A 21,112-nucleotide genomic window follows, 5' to 3' on the forward strand; every position below is an offset into this window, starting at 1 on the left:
GACAAAACTGCTTATTACACTAATGGAGTTAATCAGCCATCCTATGACTTTTCACCAAGACTTTTGTAATTGTCTTAATCATTGTTTTCTTAGTTATCACTCCCTGTAGGTAATTCTGTCTCAGTACTGCTCTCTCCCCTAACAAATGCAATATACTACATATTATAAAGCATATTCTATACCCCTTTCTCATAACTTTATGTATCTGGTGGCTGAGATCTAAGAAAACACTTTGTAATGTGTTAGTTGCAGGCACCTCAATAGTTTGGCTTCTGATGGCTATTCCAGGAATTATTTTTACACAGAGCCTTTCCCTACTCACTGATAAGTTAAAGAGTAGCTACCTTCCTATCCTTCAGGCAACAGAAAACTGTTGAATACTAAATTGAAATATGAAATTTGAGTAGAAAATACTATGAAAGTAATTGACAATCAATTTCACATGCTGTTGTGCACATTCAGCTTTGTACAGAACAAAGTATTCAATGAGAATATTTCATTCATTCAGATCTAGGATGTGTTCTTTGAGTGTTCCCTTTATTTTTTTGAGCAGTATATTTACAATAGTTGCAGCATCTCAGGGTTCACTGGATTGCCCTTTGCAACCATCCTAGCTGGCTTCTGCAAGCAGGGTCAATCGGGAAGCCAGGTTCATGTAACAGTGATGTGTTTTGCTTAACTGTAGCCAAAAAAAAAAAAAAGCTGTAAAACCAAGCACGACTCAATATATCGCTTAGCAATGGAAGTCCCAATTGTGGCTGTAAAGGACTATCTATACAAACTAGACACATGCTTGGAATGTGTGTGTGTGTGTGGCCCCGGGAGAGCTAATTTAAACGCTAAACTCAGAAGAAAATACAGTATACAGAATGCAGAGATGTTGCTAACGACTATAAAGACCACAAAGTATGGAGTGCCTGCAAAAAAACAAAAGTCAGACACTTGAAAGACATTAGAGGGCAGGAAAAGGACATAGGAAACCAATTCTGGGATGTTGGTGGGAGCTCCGGGCTTGGCAATTTGGTTGCAACCAAGTTGCCAAGCTCGGATCTCAGACCAACTACCAACCCGAGCTTACTGACATTCAAATAAATTTCAAAACCAACGCTTTCTGCCCTTTTGAGATCACCGAAATGTGTGTGTTGCACCGGGTCTGATAGACCTTCCCTCAGAACAAGTTGTGTGCATTATTTACAAGCGTCCTCTCACGACCCTTGCTCAGACGCGTGTGAATGTTGGTGCAATACTCCGGCTCAGAAATCCTCACAGATTTAAAAAAAACTCGCCACGCCGTGCGCGGGGCTCGCCGCCTCCGCGGAGGAAGTCCATGAAGGGAGGGTGGGGGGATACGAGGGAAGCGAGCTACCGGAGGGACGCTCGATTTCGCCATCTCATCCGCGGCGTCGCTCTACCACGCAGCCGTGCGCCGGTGGCCCGAGGAGGCCGGTCAGGCGCTGGGCTCGTGCCGCAGTGCCCTGCACCACCCCTGGAACCAGACAGGGGGCGCTGCTTTACCGGTTTGCTGAGGGAGCCCTCCGAATAAAGCTTTAAAGTCAGCCAAGCCCGCTGGCCGCCAGCGGCCCTCGCGGTTGGGAATTGAGGGACGGGCGGGGGAGCCTATTAAGGCTCCGCGTCGGCCTTTCTCGGCGCGCTCGCTTTTTTAAGCGCAAGGCCCCGCTCGGGAGAGAAAGAGGGCTCGGCGGGCCACGGGAAGGAGCTCTTCGCCATGCAGGCCCGGCGGCGCCTGCTGCTGTTGTTGCCGCCGCTGCTTTCGGAGGTGAGGAAGGCGCCGGGGTTGCGTCTTTTACTACCTAGCGTTGGGCCGCTCAAGGCCGGGCTACCTTCTTCCTGGGGCCCTGGGAGGGCATTATGAGGTACCCTGCTTTGAGGAAGGAGCAGTTCGGAGGTGCGTATCATCCCTGCGGGGCTTCCTCCAAGGAGTGATGGTGGAGGAGGCAAAGGGAATCCCCGTCCTGGAGGGGGCAGACAAAGGTTGGGAGCCCCCGAGGGTTGGAATGAAGGGAAAGGGCGGGATTTAATCAAAAATGAAATCATGTTTTTGCCTCCCGTAAGAACTCCCTTCCTAGTGGCTTGCGCGTCCCTCGTAAGTGTGAAGGGAGGTCGAGCTTTGAGACCTCGAAGGGAAAAAGAGGAGAAACTGGTCCCCGCTTAACTCTTTACTCGGGGCTGATGGCTCTCTCTCCCCTTTTACAAGGCGTTTACTTCATCGCCTGAAAGTTTGGGGCTTCTCTTTATAGTGTCTTCCTTTAGGGAGACACCTCAGCCAGAAGACGTGGCAAGCACCCCACAAAGAACACTCGCCGTCCTACTTAATCTACTTATTTTGCTCCTCTTAATACTACAGCCAAGGTGCAGGGCTCATAGGGCATCGTTTTCGTATTGTTTGTTTGCATTTTTTTCGCCTTTGCTTTCCTGTATTCCCCCCCCCCCCTTTTTTTTTTTTGCTGTTGATTTAACACCTTATACCTTCGTGGCCCAACTTTTGTAAATGTTAAATATGGCAAATATTGTTATTTGCTGATAAAAATTGCATCTTTTTTCCCAGTTTGCACTTTAGGTATGCGTGGAGCATTACAGCATTCCCATACAGCATTCCCATCTAGAAGGGATTTGGGGAAGAATCAGTTTTTAAAATTTACATAATCTAATGCAATGTATGAAGTGAGATGTGTTCCCAGTTTTGATTTGGGCTTGTGAAATCCCATCTACTTCCCTTGTAATTATGACAAATATATGCACTTTGTTTTTGTTTTTTAATAAAGTGGTTAAGAATATTTTTTCTATAATCCTTAGATCTTTCAGTTTAAACAAATGCAATATTTATTATTTGTAAACTCCTTAGTGTCAGATTTTTTTTTTTAAAAGGCACTACATAGTTTTAATAATTGATAGAAATATAATATATTTGAGTTCAAACCTTAAAAGTAATTTTCTTAAATTCCTCCTCAGTTCTTTAAATAGCTTCTGACAGGTGGCTGAAATCTTTCTATTGCTTAATATCTCTTACTGTTAACTTTTTCTCCTAATATTTAACATGCATCTTCCTTCTTTTAATTTCAACCTTAAGCATAGGAAAGACTTAATGAACTCAATCTGTATAGTCTGGAGGACAGAAGGGAAAAGGGGGACATGATCAAAACATTTAAATATGTTAAAGGGTTAGATAAGGTTCAGGAGGGAAGTGTTTTTAATAGGAAAGTGAACACAAGAACAAGGGGGCACAATCTGAGGTTAGTTGGGGGAAAGATCAGAAGCAACGTGAGAAAATATTTTACTGAAAGAGTAGTAGATGATTGGAACAAACTTCCAGCAGACGTGGTTGGTAAATCCACAGGAACTGAATTTAAACATGCCTGGGATTTATTTATTTATTTATTACTTGGATTTGTATGCCGCCCCTCTCCGAAGAACATATATCCAACCTAAGATAAAATACAGGAAATAGTATGAGGGCAGACTAGATGGACCATGAGGTCTTTTTCTGCAGTCAATCTTCTATGTTTCTATTGGTTCTTATCCTGTTGTCACGTTTAATAGGAACATAGTCTTGTTTTCAATGTGGCAGCCTTATAGACCATGCTAGCTGCGGTATTGTGGGAATTGAAGTCCATACATCTTAAAATGGCCAGGACTGAACAATACTGTTATAGATAATTGTAGTCCAGTATCACATTCTCATTTGTCATCTTTTGTTTCCTTCTTGAGCTTAGTTTCAGATCTCTTATCATCATGCTACCTCTCCCCTGAAGCTGATGCAGGTTGTGTAAATCCCATTAAAATGCAGTGCCAAGTGTAGTGGCCAGAAATGACCAAAGCATTACTATTGGAGTGCAGTGGAATTATTACTTCCTAATAGATGAATGAAATGCTTTTGTTAATATAGCCCTGTATCATACCACCTGTGTTAGCTGTTACATTATAATGATCGCTAAAATTTAATTCTAGTGTTTCAAGATTCTCTGCATCAAATCAGGTCTTCCCAACCTTGTACCTTTTTATTTAATGTTTCCCACCAAGATCAGGACCTCAGACTTTTCTTAATATTCCCCCTACCAGATATGTCTCAATGTTTAAGCATACTAAGATTATTCTGAACCACGATTAGCATCTTCTTCGTATCATTAGCAAATGTAATAAACATTCTTTTCATATCAGGTTTTACGTCATTTAGGAAGACATAGAACAGCACTGGGCCAAGACCCTGAGGGATCTCACTCAGCACCTCCCATTAGGACAATTTAGAAAATCTCTTTTGGGTGGGTTGTACAACTGGTTGGTTCAGATTATTATCTAACCAACGTTTTGTTCATAAGGATATAATTAAAAAACTTGTTAAATGCTTTACTAATATCATGGTGCAACCCTTTTACAGCACTTCTTTTCCTAACAAACTTTCATCGCTATAAAAAGAAAAAAATATTGGTCTGACATGATTTGACAACCCTATGCTGTTGTTTTCTAAGTCAACTGCTTGTTATTTTTTGAATATTTAAACTATTTACAAAAGTGAAAAATTAACTGTTAAAGTAGGCTATTTTTATCTTTTATTCTATTCTATTAATTCAGCATGAATGCATGAAAACATAGTATTTATTTACTGCACAATGTTTTTCCCCTTTTCTAGTAAACTTTCTAGAATATTCCAGTCTATAGAAATGTATGGATAAGAACGTTAATTATTTTTTAAAAACAGTTCAGCTTGTCATACGGCTTTATTTCTCATGTAAAAGTGTAACATAACGGGAATTTATGACACTTGAAATGTACAGAGTTGAAGGATCCTGGAGAACCATAAATTCACAATCCTGGGTTTGATTATATTTCTTTTAGTAGATACATTCAAAACCTGAGATTGGCTAGCCATGAATATAAATGAAAAATGCCAACCTAGATAAATATTTAAAGATAGACTACTGAAATCAATAGGAAATTGGCAAGGAAACCCAGAAGCTGGTGAAAATATCACAAATTGTGGTCACATGGTCACAGGACGCTGCAAGCCAATTGCCTTGCGCCCAAAATGTGATCACGTGAGCACCTGGAGGAAGGTGGCGCAGCAGGTAGAGTGCTGTGCTGCAGGCCACTGAAGCTGACTATAGATCTGTAGGTCAGCGGTTCAAATCTCATCACTGGCTCAAGGTTGACTCGGCTTTCCATCCTTCCAAGGTGGGTAAAATGAGGACCTGGATTGTGGGGGCAATAGGCTGGCTCTGTTAAAAAGTGCTATTGCTAACATGTTGTAAGCCGCCCTGAGTCTAAGGAGAAGGGTGGCATAAAAAAATCGAATAAATAAATAAATAAATAAATATGAGCTTGATTGAATACTATAGTACAGTGATGGCGAACCTTTTTTTCCTCAGGTGCCAAAAGAGTGTGGGCACATGCTATCACACATGCACAAATGCTCGCACCCATAATTCAATGCCTGGGGAGGGTGAAAACAGCTTTCCATGCCCTCTGGAGCTGGAAATGGCCTGTTTCTCAACTTCTGGTGGGCCCAGTAGGCTTGCGTTTTGCCCTCCCCAGGTTCCAAAGGCTTCCCTGGAGATGGGGGATGGTAAAAACACCCTCCCAGAGCCTCTATGTTGGCCAAAAATCAGCTGGCTAGCACACACATGCATGTTGTAGCTGAACTAGGGCAACAGCTCGTGTGCTAGCAGATATGGCACACGAGCCACCCGTACCATAGGTTCGCCATCACTGCTATAATATTTAATTTTGAGTAAAAATGTGTAGGATTTTTTAATAGATGTGTTCCACTCTGATCTGAGTGATCTGCACCTCCCTAAAAGAGGCTGATAATTTGGCTGCGTCTTATACTCTGAATATAGCTTTTCCCCCCCAGCCCTAAGTAGCTGTAATGATCTTCCCAGCTCTTACCTTGCAGGCTCTTTCATTGTTTCTCTGTGAGAGGAATGTTTTCCAAGCCCTAAGTCTTTGCAGGGTTTTTTCATTGCTCTAACTTGCTCCGAATAAATTTATTTCCAGCCCTAACCAGGTGCTAACAATGTTCCCAGCATTAGCCGGCTTGCAAGCTCTTTCATTGTTACTCTCTGTGAAGAATGTTTTCCAAACCCTGTCTTTGTAGGGTTTTTTTTCCCATTCTCTACTTGCTATTTCTTTCCAGCCTTAACCAGGTGCTAACGATTTTCCCAGATCTTACCTTGCAGGCTCTTTCATTGCTACTCTCTGCAAAGAATGTTTTCCAAGCCCTAAGTCTTTGCAGGGTTTTTTCCATTTCTCTACTTGCTCGAATGTTTCTTTCCAGGTGCTAATGATATTCCCAGCTCTTACTGGCTTGCAAGCTCTTTCATTGTTACTCTCTCCGAATAAAGGTTTTTTAAAGATCTAACCAGGGGATAAAATAGTGTGCTGAAGCTGACCAGACTAAGGACACTAGCCACATGAATAGCTGGTAAGCAGATTCTTTTGCCTATTTTCCTCCCCCAAAACTAAGCTGCGTCTTATACTCCGAAAAATACAGTATATTTGCCAGGGTCTCTGTGGAGTTTATAGGTTTAACTGGACACATTGCATTTTATTCTTTTCAGTGTGGTTAATGGATAAGAATTCACTTGCAGTTTTTTAGTATGTTAGATACTGATTATGCTTTATTAATTTCTCCATTACCCAGTCTTGCCACATTTTTCTTCATTTGGAAGAATAATGTACACAATTATGTGTTCTGATGCTTGCTAGGGACACTAGAGCATACAATGGAAGGAAAACAATGATTGTAATGCACTTTCCTCTAATACATTACATTTCATGAATATTAGTCTCAAATTAAGTGCATTTTTCATTATCCTTCTTCTAAAAAAACTGCAGTAATGATACCAGTAACTGCAACCTTTAAAGATACTCTCAAGTATAAATAGAGTTTAGAGAATTCTAGAATATCAAGTAAATACTTGATTTTTGTGGAAAATATTTTTCTGAGAAATTTAGAACAAAGACAAATTGAATAATTAAATCTATTAAATCTCTATTCCAATTGTTATTTAAGTGCTGGGTAATGTATTCTGAAAGATAATTGATTGGAGATGCTTGGGCATGAATTTTCAAATTGAGATTAATGTATTTTTAGGAGTATAAGACACACCTTAGTTTTGGGGGAGGAAAATTGGGGGGGGGGGGAATTCTACCTGCCAGGTATTCATGTGGCTAGCGTCCTTAGTCTGTTCAGCTTCAGCACATTATTTTATCCCCTGATTAGGGCTGAAAAAGCCTTTTTCAGAGGGAGAAGGAATGAAAACAAGCCTGCAAAGACTTAGGGCTGGAAAAAACCTTCTTTGGAGAGAATAGGAATCTGGGAATATCATTAGCACCTAGTTAGGACAAGGGAAAAAAGCTTCCAAAAAGCTACATTTGAAGTAACAGTATAAGATGCATCTCATACTCTGAAAAATATGGTAATCACATGTAAAGTAAAAATGAGAATAGAGAATAGTCTAGTTCATTGATGGAGAACCTTTTTTAGTTCGCGTCCAATAGGGTGTGTGTGCTAGCATGCGTGCACATGCCTACACCCCTTCCCTCCCTGCTTCGTTCAGCCTTCCCTCCCTCTCCTGCATGCAACTACTGAGGTGGCTCTGGCGGCTTCCCTTCGAGGAGCAGCAGCACCAGGAATGTCATGGAAGGCAGGGAATATTGGGCCTTTGGAGTGGAGATCTCACTCCTGTTTTTTTCCTTCTCCCTCTCTTCCATGTACTTTACACATAAAGCAAGAGATTTCCCCTCCCCCAGGGACAGGAATGAAACCCCCCCCCCATTGCAGCTAAGTACCCTATTTTTCAGACTAGTAAGATGCACCAAGATTTCAAAGACGTAAGTAAGAGGAAAAAGGTTTGGTCCTCCAAGCCCCCAGGAACACTTTGCAACCTTCACAAACCTTCTTTCTGTGTGCCCGTTGTTTTTTTTTTTGCAAAAATGGGTCTGGTTTTTGCAAAAGCGAGGGAGTTTTTGCCTTCCCTTTACCCCTAGGAGCGCTCTGCAGGCTTCCCAAATCCTCTGCACACTCCATTTTTTGCAAAAATGGACCCATTTCCACCAGTTTTTGCGGCAGTGCGTTTCGGTGGCCTGCAGGATGTTCCTAGGGGCTGGGGGAAGGCAAAAACGTCCCGTTTTTGCAAAACAAATATGCCCACGGAGAGGGGCGGCATACAAATCTAAATAATAATAATAATAATAATAATAATAATAATAATAAATTATTATTATTATTATTATTATTATTATTATTATTATTATTATTTTGGGTTTTTTTTTTGCAAAAGCAGGGTGTTTTTGCCCTTCCCCAGCCCCAAGGAGAACTTTGCAGGCCTCCCAAACCCTCTGCGCACCCCATTTTTACAAAAAACAGGACATGGGGCCTTGGCTTTGGTAGGCCAAATATGACACACTGACATTTCCACCCTCTTTTAGGGGAGGGAAAGGCGTGTCTTACACTCTGAAAAATACGGTATTGTTCTCTAGTTTCTTTGATTCTGTCATTTACATTAACTGAAGTGTATACTAATGTTTGAAAATGTTAATTATTCTTGGATATAGTAAATAGTAAATAGTTTACAAGAGCCAGATGGAATATATTGTGATCTACAGTTATTAAAGTCTGTTTTAGAAGTATACAGAACAATGAATGTATCTTCCAGTGTGAAGTAGGTGAAGTACATTCATTAATACATATTTTCTTTGTATAGTTTTATAGAGAGAATCTGTAAGATTTATACATGGTATGCTTGTATGTATGAGTTGTTCTTTAAATTGGGGTTTTTTAGATTGTTTTAATATTAGATTTGTTTACATTGTCTTTTTATATTGTTGTTAGCCGCCCTGAGTCTTTGGAGAGGGGCGGCATACAAATCTAATAAATACAAATACAAATACAAGATTTTTGTCCACTATTGTAGCAAAATATACTGATAGATCTTTGCAGTGGAATCTGTACTTTTTAAAAAATGGTTATTAAAATGGTAGACATATTGGCTATATTTCTGTTTTCTGCATGAAACCTTATAAGTGGTGGCTGTTTCATTTTTAGGATCAAGCACAACATAGAGAGTCAACTGAACTACCTGACTTCGCAGTATATATGATGGATAGGCATTGCCTGAGTTGTTTCTTCAAGCTTATATAAGATTAAAGGTAAGGCATGGTAAGTGATACCGTATCTTGGAATTTTAGATCTATTTTTTTCATAATTTGTGTATTTATATCTTTGATATTTTTCTGATACGGCAGCGTGAGAGTTCTTTTCAAAAATAGGCTTCACTAAATTTGATAGGTGATCCTTGACTTAAGATCATTTCTTGGTTATTTTAATTAAAAATAGTGGTGAAAAAAATAACTTACAACTGGTCTTTGCACTTATAGCTGTCACTGGATCCCGATCATCACAATGACGATATTTTGCAGTTTGCATATATTTACAATGGTTGGGACACTTTGCAGTTTGCAACCATTTACAGTCATTGGAATTACATGATTACAATTTGCAAACTTCCTAGCCAGCTTCCAACATGCCAAGTCAATGGGGGAACTTTGAATTGCTTAATAATTGTGACGTTCACTTAACGACCATATTACTTAGCAACTAAAGTTATAGTTCCAAATGTGGTTGTAAGTTGAGGACAACCTGTACAGCAATTTTAAAATGCACTGGATACCCCCAAAATAAATTATTGTAACATGTTCTGCATGGAGTTGCCCTTGAAGAACACTTGGAAGCTGAAGCTGGTGCAAAAGGCAGTGGAGCAGGCAGTTATAGGCACTCCTCAAGCAGTGTACTTTATACCTCTGCTCTGTAATATCCATTGGCTACCAGTATGCTTCCAGGAGCAATTTAAGGTCCTGATATTGACCTATAAAACTACATAGAATCAGGATATTTGATATACTGTGTCTCCATGGTTATATCTACTCAACTATCTCATCAGATCCAGCAAGAAAGGCATGTTACAGGTCCCATCAACTAAGGAATGTCCTTGATGGGACCCAGAAAAACCAGTTTTTTCTGCCATGGTGGCTGCCTTTTGGAACATCATTTTCCCCAGTATTTAGATTGGCACTTTCCCTTCTGGACTTGACTGTGCCATCATGCCTGGTAGTCCAGCAATAGTCAGGGAAAAATCATGTAAAAAAAAAAAAAAGCTTTCTGGCAGAGTCAATAAAAATTAACATAACTGTGGCAACAACTTGCTTCCTCAGCTACCAATATTTCTCCACGGCTTAGCCATTTGGTATGATGTCAGCTACAACCACGCCTTAACTAGATCACAAGTTACAGGGAAATATCAGGGAATTTCAAAATGCTTTCCCCCTGGACACCTTAAAATTAAATTAATTGAATTTTAGGCAACAAATTTATATCTTATATGTTCAACTATTATTAATTTTGTTTCAAAGGCAGGGAAGTAAAATTTCATGAGATGTATTGAACAATTGTATACTTAGGATAGTTGGGGATCAAATCTCCAAATAGGCACCATTCCTCTGATTAATTTATTTACTCATGACCATTTTCTCTATCTTTCACTCACATTCTTTTACATACGCATTTGTCTATTATGCCAGAGAGCAATATAGCTGTCAGGGTTCCTACGGATGCCCTAATTAAACCATGAGCCTCAAGCCAAGTTTCTAATCCAGTTATTTATTAGGAGCAACATGTCCGCAAGTGAAGACAGCTCTGCCCCAAGTAATTTACGACCCAATTATGACCCTGTTTTCCTCCTCCTCCCAGGGTGTGTCATAAATTACATTTTCCAACAGAGCACTTTCGCAGGCTGTAGCGATCACCCCCCACCCCCCCACCCCGGCTGTTGCTGGTAGCTTCCAATACAACCTTGAGAAAGGTATGCATGGAATTTGCTTCTGGTTGTGGCTGCCGTGCTGTCAGTCTCCTCTCCCCCTTTATGGCAACTCAGGAGCACGCCAGGAATGCTTCATGAGTTGACAATATCCTCAAATAACCCTTTGTACCTTCTCTCATATCTTTTCATTCCCATAAATATACATAGCATAGAAACATAGAAGACTGACCGCAGAAAAAGATCTCATGGTCCATCTAGTCTGCCCTTATACTATTTCCTGTGTTTTATCTTAGGATGGATATATGTTTATCCCAGGCATGTTTAAATTCAGTTACTGTGGATTTACCAACCACGTCTGCTGGAAGTTTGTTCCAAGGATCTACTACTCTTTCAGTGAAATAATATTTTCTCACGTTGCTTTTGATCTTTCCCCCAACTAACTTCAGATTGTGTCCCCTTGTTCTTGTGTTCATTTTCCTATTAAAAACACTTCCCTCCTGAACCTTATTTAACCCTTTAACGTATTTAAATGTTTTGATCATGTCCCCCCTTTTCCTTCTGTCCTCCAGAATATACAGATTGAGTTCATTAAGTCTTTCCTGATACGTTTTATGCTTAAGACCTTCCACCATTCTTGTAGCCCGTCTTTGGACCCGTTCAATTTTGTCAATATCTTTTTGTAGGTGAGGTCTCCAGAACTGAACACAGTATTCCAAATGTGGTCTCACCAGCGCTCTATATAAGGGGATCTCCCTCTTCCTGCTTGTTATACCTCTAGCTATGCAGCCAAGCATCCTACTTGCTTTTCCTACCACCCGACCACACTGCTCACCCATTTTGAGGCTGTCAGAAATCACTACCCCTAAATCCTTCTCTTCTGAAGTTTTTGCTAACACAGAACTGCCAATGCAATACTCAGATTGAGGATTCCTTTTCCCCAAGTGCATTATTTTACATTTGGAAACATTAAACTGCAGTTTCCATTGCTTTGACCATTTATCTAGTAAAGCTAAATCATTTACCATATTACAGACCCCTCCAGGAATATCAACCCTATTGCACACTTTAGAGCCATCGGCAAATAGGCAAACCTTCCCTACCAAACCTTCCCCTATGTCACTCACAAACATATTAAAAAGAATAGGACCCAGAACAGACCCTTGTGGCACACCGCTTGTAACCTGTCTCTGCTCAGAATACTCGCCATTAACAATAACTCTCTGATGTCTATGCCCCATCTTTTCATTCCCTATGTATCTTCCCTTTCAAATTCCCAGTATATCTTAGTCTGGAAGTTTTTAACTTTTTTTTTTTTTTTTTTACTATTCCTGTGGCGGTTATGACCAATAATAGAATTTCATCATGTGATGTTTTTGAATTGCTGGAAAAATGCCTTGATATTTAAAGGAAATGTATTTGGATCTGCAAATACCATCCTAAATTTTTATAATGGTCTACTTCACAGGTTCAAACAAGATTCTGGATGACGTTCGTGCCAAATGGAGAACTATTTCCAGACAGAGGCTTATAACCTTGATAAGGTTTTAGATGAATTTGAACAAAATGAAGGTGAACAACTTTTGTTAGGACTGGAGACATAAACTGAATTTAGGTCTAGTGTTTGCTTATGTTTATTATCCGCTCTAGTCACCTGTCCATTTGCTGGAAAGAATAAAAAAGAAAACAGCACTGGATAACTTAAAATTTTATTAGGAAGAAACACTTAGTTTAAAATTTTTAAAAATCTCATATGAATTGTGTTCCCATATTCCTAGAACAAGAAAAGTTGAAAATTACATAAATCTGCATCCTGCTGATAACTAGGACAGATAAAATATTAATTGATTATAGATAAAAGATAACAGATATTCTTCCCGCTACTATATTTCCAACCATTACCTCTTGTTATTCAAGTTCACAATTATACTTAAGTATTAAGTATACACTTGTGTACCTAAGATAGAAAGCATTTACTAGCATTTATGATCATAGATTGCTAATTCCACTGCCTCACAGTAAGACTGGGGTTGAATCTTCTGTAAGTTTATATATTAGATCTTGTATCAGTGGACCCAGGAAATAGCTGCAAACAGTTTTACTACCACACTGTGGGTGTGGCTTATTATGTGGGTGTAGTTTGATGGTCATGTGACCGGGTAGGAGTGGCTTGCCGGCCATGTGACAGGTGGGAGTGGCTTGAGAATCATGTGACTGGGGTGGCTTAAAGATCATGTGACTGGGTGGGAGTAGCTTGCCAACCAAGATAAGTTTTCAAATAGGTACTTGGACTCTTTCAGTTGATTAAGTCACATTATTTGAATAGCCACAAAAAAGGACAAATCATAGATAGCATTATTTGTTGAGGAGCAGAGTAACATTTTAAGGTTGTGTACTGAACCCACAAGGTTCAATATGATAACAGATTAGGCAAGTAGTTCAATTTTCTTTAATTGCTATAAAAGTTCAGTTCTAGATAATGATTAAAATGATTAAAGCATTTATGGGTAAAACATACTATTTAATTATTTCCTATTTTAAAAGTAATTAAGGATCATACTAAGGTACTAGAGAAGGAAGGACAATAAAAAAATTATTAAGTACTGTATTCAATAAATAGCGCATAAACTTACTACCCCCACTGCGTCGCCCCCTGTGGGGGAAGGAGCCCATCACTGAGTGGATTTCTCTTCTTTTTCCTCCTTGTGGCAATCCCTTTGAATTATATAACTGTAGATACAATTGTAGAAATTGTTTTGTATGGGGAAGCTATGATGTCAAGGGCTTGGAGACCCATAGGAAGCAATTTGATGGGACATGTATATCAGTTATAGGCAGAAGGGCTTAAGGCCTCTATCAATCCCTTTTGTTTGCATTTAGATCCTTGAATAAAAGCAAAGAATAGTTGCGACATTTAATTTTGTTGCCTGTTTTAAAAAATAATTTCATGGAAATAGTGGTTACGATAGTCTTGCTTTTACTGTATGTGCTCAATGTTAGCAATTTTCTATTGGGGTCCTTCAAATAACCTGGGCTCAGTAGACCCATCTCTTTAAGGATAGTTAGTTACTAACTACCGGTATATTGCTTAGAAATATTCAAAATATAGGAACAACCCACATGCTTAGGAAGGAAGAAAACATCTTTGTTAAAATAGGTGTATACATGTTTTGCTATTAAGTGTTCTGGATGTTTACATAGCACCAGGATATGTGAAGGTTTAAATTCTTAATTAATTTATGCCTATGATTCATTTCGGCTTTAATATTGTCTTATACATAGCTGAGTAGGAGCTGCTTCCCATTTTTTAATCTCGGCAGGAAGCCTTCATAGTTCATCTTTTCCAGATTATTTTTCTGTGAATTGTTTCCATTTTTGTTTTCTTGTGCTATAATTATGGTTTTAAAACCATTGGTTTTTGTGACTGTTTAAAAAGATTTTGGTGAGCTTAAAATTGCCTTAGGAGAACTAGGATTTAAAATGCACTTTTAAAAAGTGGTCTGTCTGTCTGTCTGCCTGCCTGCCTGCCTGTCTGTCTATCACATTTCTTATCCATCTCACTCAGAGAGGAATTTTGGGCCATATAATATAATTAATATTAAAATCAGAATAATTCAAGCTGTTGTGAGTTCCTGTGTAATAAAGAATAAAAATGGTAATTTTACAGATATAATAACTTTGTGGTATATCCTTTAATCTTCGTATTCTTTTGTATTCTTATATGTTCTATTCCCTTACATTGAGGTTTGTAACTTCAAAACTACTAAGCAAACAAATAATTAAAATTTTGCTAAATCACACCAGACATAGATCAAATTCATATTCTGTTTCCAAGGCTGACTAACTATACACTTCTAAGAACCTAGGGTACAAGTAGACAAAAATAATAGTCCACTCCTAATTTTGCTTCCCAAAAGCAGTGCTGCCTCTTAATTTAGAGATTCTATCCACGAATCAGGATTAATAATTATTGATAAAACTATTGTTTGTGAATTAGAATTTTAAGAATATATAAACTAGTGACCATTATGACAGCAGATTTTGTACATTAATAAATAGTTAAGAGAAAAATATAGCATTTGGTATTTATTTTAGCTGTCATTTTGGGAATAATGTTTATTCACTAATTTGGCTGATCGGTTTTTTCATAGAATAGAATTTCATTTCATTTCATTTCATTTTTTATTGACCAAGTCTGATTGGGCACACAAGGGATTTGTCTTCAGTACATAAGTTCTCAGTTTATCATATGGAGCAGGGGTTGGGAAATGATGGCCAGAGGTGGGGTGCTAAGGTGGAATGGTGACATGTGCTCGCTCCCGTAGCTCTGAGTGCTAGCGGAGTCCACTGCAATTATGCTACTGCACCTGGGCAGGTAGCAAAATGGCACGCGGACATGCAGCCACCCACCCGCATGCGCGAAAGCAAAAAACCACTCCAAAATACGGGGGCCCCTGCGTGTCTGTACACGATTTTGATACCTGTGCAGGTGCAGTAGCATAATTGCACTGGACTCGCTAGCACTCAGAGCCACGGGGGTGAGCACATGTCACCATTCCACCTTAGCAGCCCATCTCTGACGAAGACCCTTTATGACCTGTGGACTTCAACTCCCAGAATTCCCAAGCCAGCATGGCTCCCAGAATTCCTGAACATGGCTAGCTCAGGAATTCTGGGAGTCAAAGCCCACAGGTCGTAAAGGGCCATTGTTCCCCATCCCTGACATAGAGTAATAGAATGGAAATGGTTGTTTCTTAGTAATTGGAATGTGGTAGCTGTGTTACAACACATGAGCCAATTGATTCATTTTCTTTTTGTTGTAATGTTAAAGGTTTTCCATCCACACACAAACACACTCTGTTTCTAATGAGTATGTATGAGAGTAATAGAGAGCACAACAGCAGTTTGAAAAGACAAATATTGTAAGAACTGTTTAAAAAGTGGGAAAGCAGAACTATTTGATCAGATGCGGTTTTTGCTGCGTCTGTTTTTACATTTACTATGTCATTAAAGGTACAGTAGTACCTCGGTACTCGACCACAATTCGTTCCAGAAGTGTGGTCGAGAACCGATTTGGTCAAGTACCGAATTTATTTATCCCATAGGAAATAATGGAAATGGATTTAATTAGTTCCCAGCCCCTGTTAACTTGCTGGGAACCAATTAAATCTATTTTCTTTATTTCCAATGGGATAAATAAATTCACTACTCCAAGCTGCAGGAAAGGTGGGGGCTGCTGCAATCCCGGCAGCTTTGGGGGGCTCTTTTCCTCATTGCTTCCTTTTATTACCTGTAAGCAGCTTCAAAAACTTTCTCCTTCCCTGTGGCTGCAACAGCGGTGGCTTCCCTTCCAGTAGCAAGAGCGCCGGGAAGTCACGTAATGAAGGGAAGCTGCTGGAGCGGCAGCAACTGCTGAGATGGCTCCGGCGGCTTCCCTTCATCACGTGACATTCCCAGCACTGTTGCTACTGGAAGGGAAGCCGCCGCTGTTGCAGCCACAGGGAAGGAGAAAGTTTTTGAAGCTGCTTACAGGTAATAAGAGGCAGCAATGAGGAAAGGAGCCCCCAGAAGCTGCCAAGATTGCAGCAGCCCCCACCCTTCCTGCAGCTTGGAGCTCTTAGAGAGCTCCTCAGCCCCCTGAAGCTGCCGGGATTAAGCAGCCCCCACCCTTCCTGCAGCTTGGAGCTCTTAGAGAGCTCCTCAGCCCCCTGAAGCTGCCGGGATTACATTTCGGATAATGAACAAAATTTTCTCTGGCTGTTCGGTATCTGAATTTTTGTTCAGATACCGAAGCAAATTTTTGCCGAAAATTTTGTTCGTTATCCGAAATGTACGAGAAAGGAAGCGTTCGAGTACCGAGGTACCACTGTAGTTACAGTATATGGATGAAAGTAGTATAAATCTTTTCTCCAGATGTGTAGAATTCAGTAACTACTATTCCAATCTCCAAACTTTAATTATATCTGTCATTCATTTTTTTGGGGGGGGGATTAACTGAATTTTAATTTTAACTGCTGAAATTTATTTATTTATAGTATTGTTGGACATTTCTCTGTTGCTTTGATAAAAAGGAAAGTTGTGTATCTTTGATGTGAAACAAGATAAACATGGACAAGTTATTTAATAGAACAGAATAACAGCGTTGGAAGGGACCATGGAGGTATTTTAATCAAACCATTTCTCTGGCAGGAAATCCTATACCATTTCAGATAAATCATATAGGATTTCCTGCCTGAGCAGGGGGCATGGTCCCTTCCAGCTCTTATTATTGTGGTAAAGTGTTTTTGTTTCCATTTTCTAGTTCTATTTATTTCTATTTTATTTTTCTATCTATTTCTATTCTAATTTTAGTGTCTTTATTCAATTTAGCGCAAATTTATTTCAACCAATGTTTTATTTCTTTGTTAGATGAAACTGTTTCACCTACATTGTTGGAAGCAAAGTGGAGTCAGATCCTAGATCCTTCCCCTCATCGGCTGACTTTAAACCCAGCTCTAGCCAATGTAAACGAATCAACCCTTTCTAAGTGTCCAGAGAAATTGAAATCCTTTTCCCTGTCACATATAGCCACTACATCTATAGGAGAAGGGGATTATTGTTTGAATGGCCAAAATCCTAATATGAGCCAAGAAAACACAAACATGTGGATTGATGACCAGGCAACAACAGATGATCAGTTGGTTATGAGGAATAGCAATCAAAATAATCAGTGCCACTCTGATAATGGTGAAGGAAAAAAATGTGGCAATATAGACTGTTTACCCGAAGAAAAAAATGTTCTAGTGGTAGCTGTCATGCATAACTGTGACAAAAAAGCATTACAAAATGATTTGCTAGGTTGTAAAAGCTATAGCAGCCCCTCTTCAATGGATACCGTTAGCTTTACACTGGATAATGAAGTCCAACAAACCAATCATCTTCATATTACTGTAAATGGGTCTGTTGAAAAAGATACAGACACTGAAAAAGAACCAGTACTATCAACGAGTCTGAATGGAACTGAAGATTCTATTAACCATGATATTACTGCTGTTGTTGCTGCTGCTTCAAATTGCTCATCCATTGATTCTTCTTTGTTAAAGGAGAATAATAATAATGCACATAAAGATAATCACTTCTTACAAACTACTGCATCAGCTATTATAATTCCGTCTCAGAGGCCATTTGACTCAAGTATTAAAGTGCAAGAACAAAATGTATCAGTTGAAGATTTAAACACTGATGTAGTTGCTCAGAAAACAGAACTGGAAACCAAAAGTTCTTCACCTAATACACACAATGATAGCTTTTCCTTTAAGACTTCCGTAACGGAGCAGATAGCCTCAAAAGTTCAGTCAGGGATAGCCGAGTTGTCTACAACATGTCAGTTGAATTTACCAGGAAGTGGCAATGATTGTGAATCTTCTAGTGGATATTTGATCTCTCAAGATGATACTGCTATTGAAAATGAAGCTGGCACAAATGATAAAAAACTATCCAGCATGGCTGCTCATTCATCAGATTGTCAAGAGGTGACAAATGAAGAACTAACTCCACAAAATGAGATGGGAGAACAAATAAAAACAGAAAATGAAGCACAGCAGCCAATATGTAGTATCAGTGCAGGTAATAGTGACAGCATGTTAGAAGTAGATACTGATTTAAAAGGGTCATCTGCAAAGGAGCTTGAAAGTTCCAGTCCAACTGATGTCATGGGGACATCATTGTCAAATGGGCTGCCTAATTATTGCGATTCCTATGGAATACAGAACTCAGTTATTGCTCATATTCCAAAGACTTTGCCCTCCAAGGAAGACTCTGTAACGGAGGAAAAAGAGATAGAAGAGAGCAAATCCGAATGCTATAGTAATGTTTATGAACAAAGAGGAAATGAAGCCACAGAAAGAAGTGGAGTCACTTCAAACTGCTCCGGTGACCAAATAAGAAAAAAATGCTTGCATAATCTCTGCAGTCAGATTCCCTCTGAATCAACAGAAGCATCAGTAAAATCAGCTGCTCTTGTACAATCTCTCAGTGTTCCTTTTGGTGGTGCCCGACCAAAACAGCCTACAAATCTTACACTACAGATTCCAAAGCCATTATTGGATCATTTACAGAATGACTTGGTTCCTCCAAACTGTGGTGGGAATAGTAAAAATAAAAACGATATAAGTGAAAAAATAAAAACAAGCGAAAATGTAGCAACAAATATATATGCCGATGAAACAGTACAGAATGCTCTGGTCACAGATGCCAGTGGAGAGCATGCAGACAACTATGATTCTGTGGTTTCCAATAGTTTGTGCCTTGCAACAGCCTCAGATAGCCCTGACAATGATCTTGGAGCCGGCCAGTCGGGTGTTCATACAAGAAAGCCATTTGCTAATTTGGGTGAAGTCGCTCCAGTTTGGGTCCCAGATTCTCAAGCACCAAACTGTATGAAATGTGAGGCCAGATTTACATTCACTAAAAGAAGGCACCATTGCAGAGCCTGTGGAAAGGTAGGCCTATGTTTAATTGGAAAATCTTATAAATTATGGGAGGCCTAGAGTTACAATAGTCTATTCTAGGACTCAGGTTTTTCTGAGTGTTTTTGATGTTATTTTCAATAATACATTGTATTCAAATTGCTGAAAGGAAACTAATGACTAATACAGGTACAGTGGTACCTCGAGATACGAACCCCTCGTGATACGAACCCAGGGTTTGAAATTTTTTTGCCTCTTCTTACGAATTTTTTTCGGCTTACAAACCCACCGCAGATCGCAAAATGGTTTTTGTGATCGGCGGTGGCGCTTTCGGCCGATCTGGAGGCTAGAAAGGAGGTGGGGAATCCCAATAGGGAATTCCATGGGCGGAGCTTTGGGATTCCCCACCTCCTTTCTAGCCTCCAGATCGGCTGAAAACGCTGCCGTCGATTGCAAAACCGGCGCTCTGCCGCCCGGCACCGCCTGGCTGTAACCTTCTGAAACAGCCAGGCGCTTCTCGGCGGCCTCCGGAACCTGAACCCGAACCCGAACCTGAACTTCCGGGTCTAGCGTTCAGGAGAACGCCGAGAAGCCCCCCAGCTGTTTCAGAAGGTGACAGCCGGGCAGCGGCGCTTCTCAGCGGCCACCCGAACCCGAAAAATTCGGGTTCGTGTTTGGGTTCGGGAGAACGCCGAGAAGCCCCCCGGCTGTTTTAAAAGGTGACAGTCAGGTGGCGGCGCCCAGCGGAGCGCCATTTTGCTATTTCTTTTCTTTTTGCACGGATTAATCGCTTTTACATTGTTTCCTATGCGAAACAATGTTTCGTCTTACGAACTTTTCGCCTTACAAACCTACTTCCAGAACCAATTAGGTTCGTAAGACGAGGTATTACTGTATTTTTTAAAAAATGTGCACAATTGTTTTAATATATTTAGTTGCGTTAGTATAAGTCAGTGACGGTGAACCTATGACACGGATGCCACAGGTGGTACACGGAGCCATATCTGCTGGTAGGGGAGCCATTGCCTTAGCTCAGCTCCAACGTGCATGTATGTGCCGACAAGCTGATTTTTGGCTCACACAGAGGCTTGGAGAGGGTGTTTTTGGCTTCCAGAGAGCCTCTGGGGGGGGGGGATGAGGGAGGGCCTTTTTACCCTCCCCCAGCTCCAGGGAAGTCTTTGGAGTCTGGGGGAGACGAAACACAAGCGGACTGAGCCCACCAGAAGCCAGGAAGATGGGGAGGCATTGAATTATGGGTGTGGCACTCATGCATGCGCGATAGCCTGTATACATGTTCTTTCAGCACCCGAGAGAAAAAAGGTTTGCCATCACTGGTATAGGTAGTCTTTTGGTTACGACCATTCGGTAACTGTTCAAAGTTATAAAAGCACTGAATGAGCAGGATTTCCTTGAAGCAGCCATTGCATTTTTCCTGCGGTCATGTGATTATAATAAGGGCACTTGGCAGCCAGTTCACAATTATGATAGTTGCAGCACTTTATGCTGCAATCATTTGATTGCCATTTGTTACTTTTTCTGCTGATTTCCCACACCGTGAAGTTGATAGGGAAGCTGACAAAAGGCCACCAATCATGCCTGCCAGTCCCGCCACCTTTTCACTCACCCACGCATCCACCCACCTGTCTGTGCTCCTGTAAACGTGCCTCCCTAGTAGCTGCCTATGATGGCCACTGGTGGTACTTAACCACCTGTTCCACTGCTCTTGCCTGTTGGCAGGCTTGCCTGGCACTCCCACTTCTTTCCACATTGTGATAAATTGAGGCCCTCATCTAACAACTTGTGTGATCCTGGGGTAATGCCAGCAAGCAAGATTCA

The 21,112-nt window shown here is 40.3% G+C and overlaps 1 protein-coding gene across 4 annotated transcripts in view; it reads left to right on the plus strand.

Moving 5' to 3' along the window:
* The first annotated feature begins 1,336 nt into the window (after window positions 1-1,336).
* ZFYVE9 (zinc finger FYVE-type containing 9) overlaps window positions 1,337-21,112 on the plus strand; it is a 51,032-nt gene continuing 31,256 nt past the window's right edge. For 2 of the 4 annotated variants that reach the window (XM_070745868.1, XM_070745871.1), the window contains exons 1-4: window positions 1,495-1,777; window positions 9,062-9,165; window positions 12,298-12,401; window positions 17,238-19,309. In XM_070745868.1, the coding sequence (XP_070601969.1) occupies window positions 12,332-12,401; window positions 17,238-19,309 (2,142 nt within the window). In that variant the 5' untranslated portion in view covers window positions 1,495-1,777; window positions 9,062-9,165; window positions 12,298-12,331. Of the gene's footprint in view, window positions 1,907-9,061; window positions 9,176-12,297; window positions 12,402-17,237; window positions 19,310-21,112 lie in introns of all 4 variants that reach the window. The other 2 variants (XM_070745869.1, XM_070745870.1) reach the window with 2 other exon arrangements.

This window comes from Erythrolamprus reginae, chromosome 3 (assembly GCF_031021105.1).
Source record: "Erythrolamprus reginae isolate rEryReg1 chromosome 3, rEryReg1.hap1, whole genome shotgun sequence".
Classification (NCBI taxonomy): domain Eukaryota; kingdom Metazoa; phylum Chordata; class Lepidosauria; order Squamata; family Dipsadidae; genus Erythrolamprus; species Erythrolamprus reginae.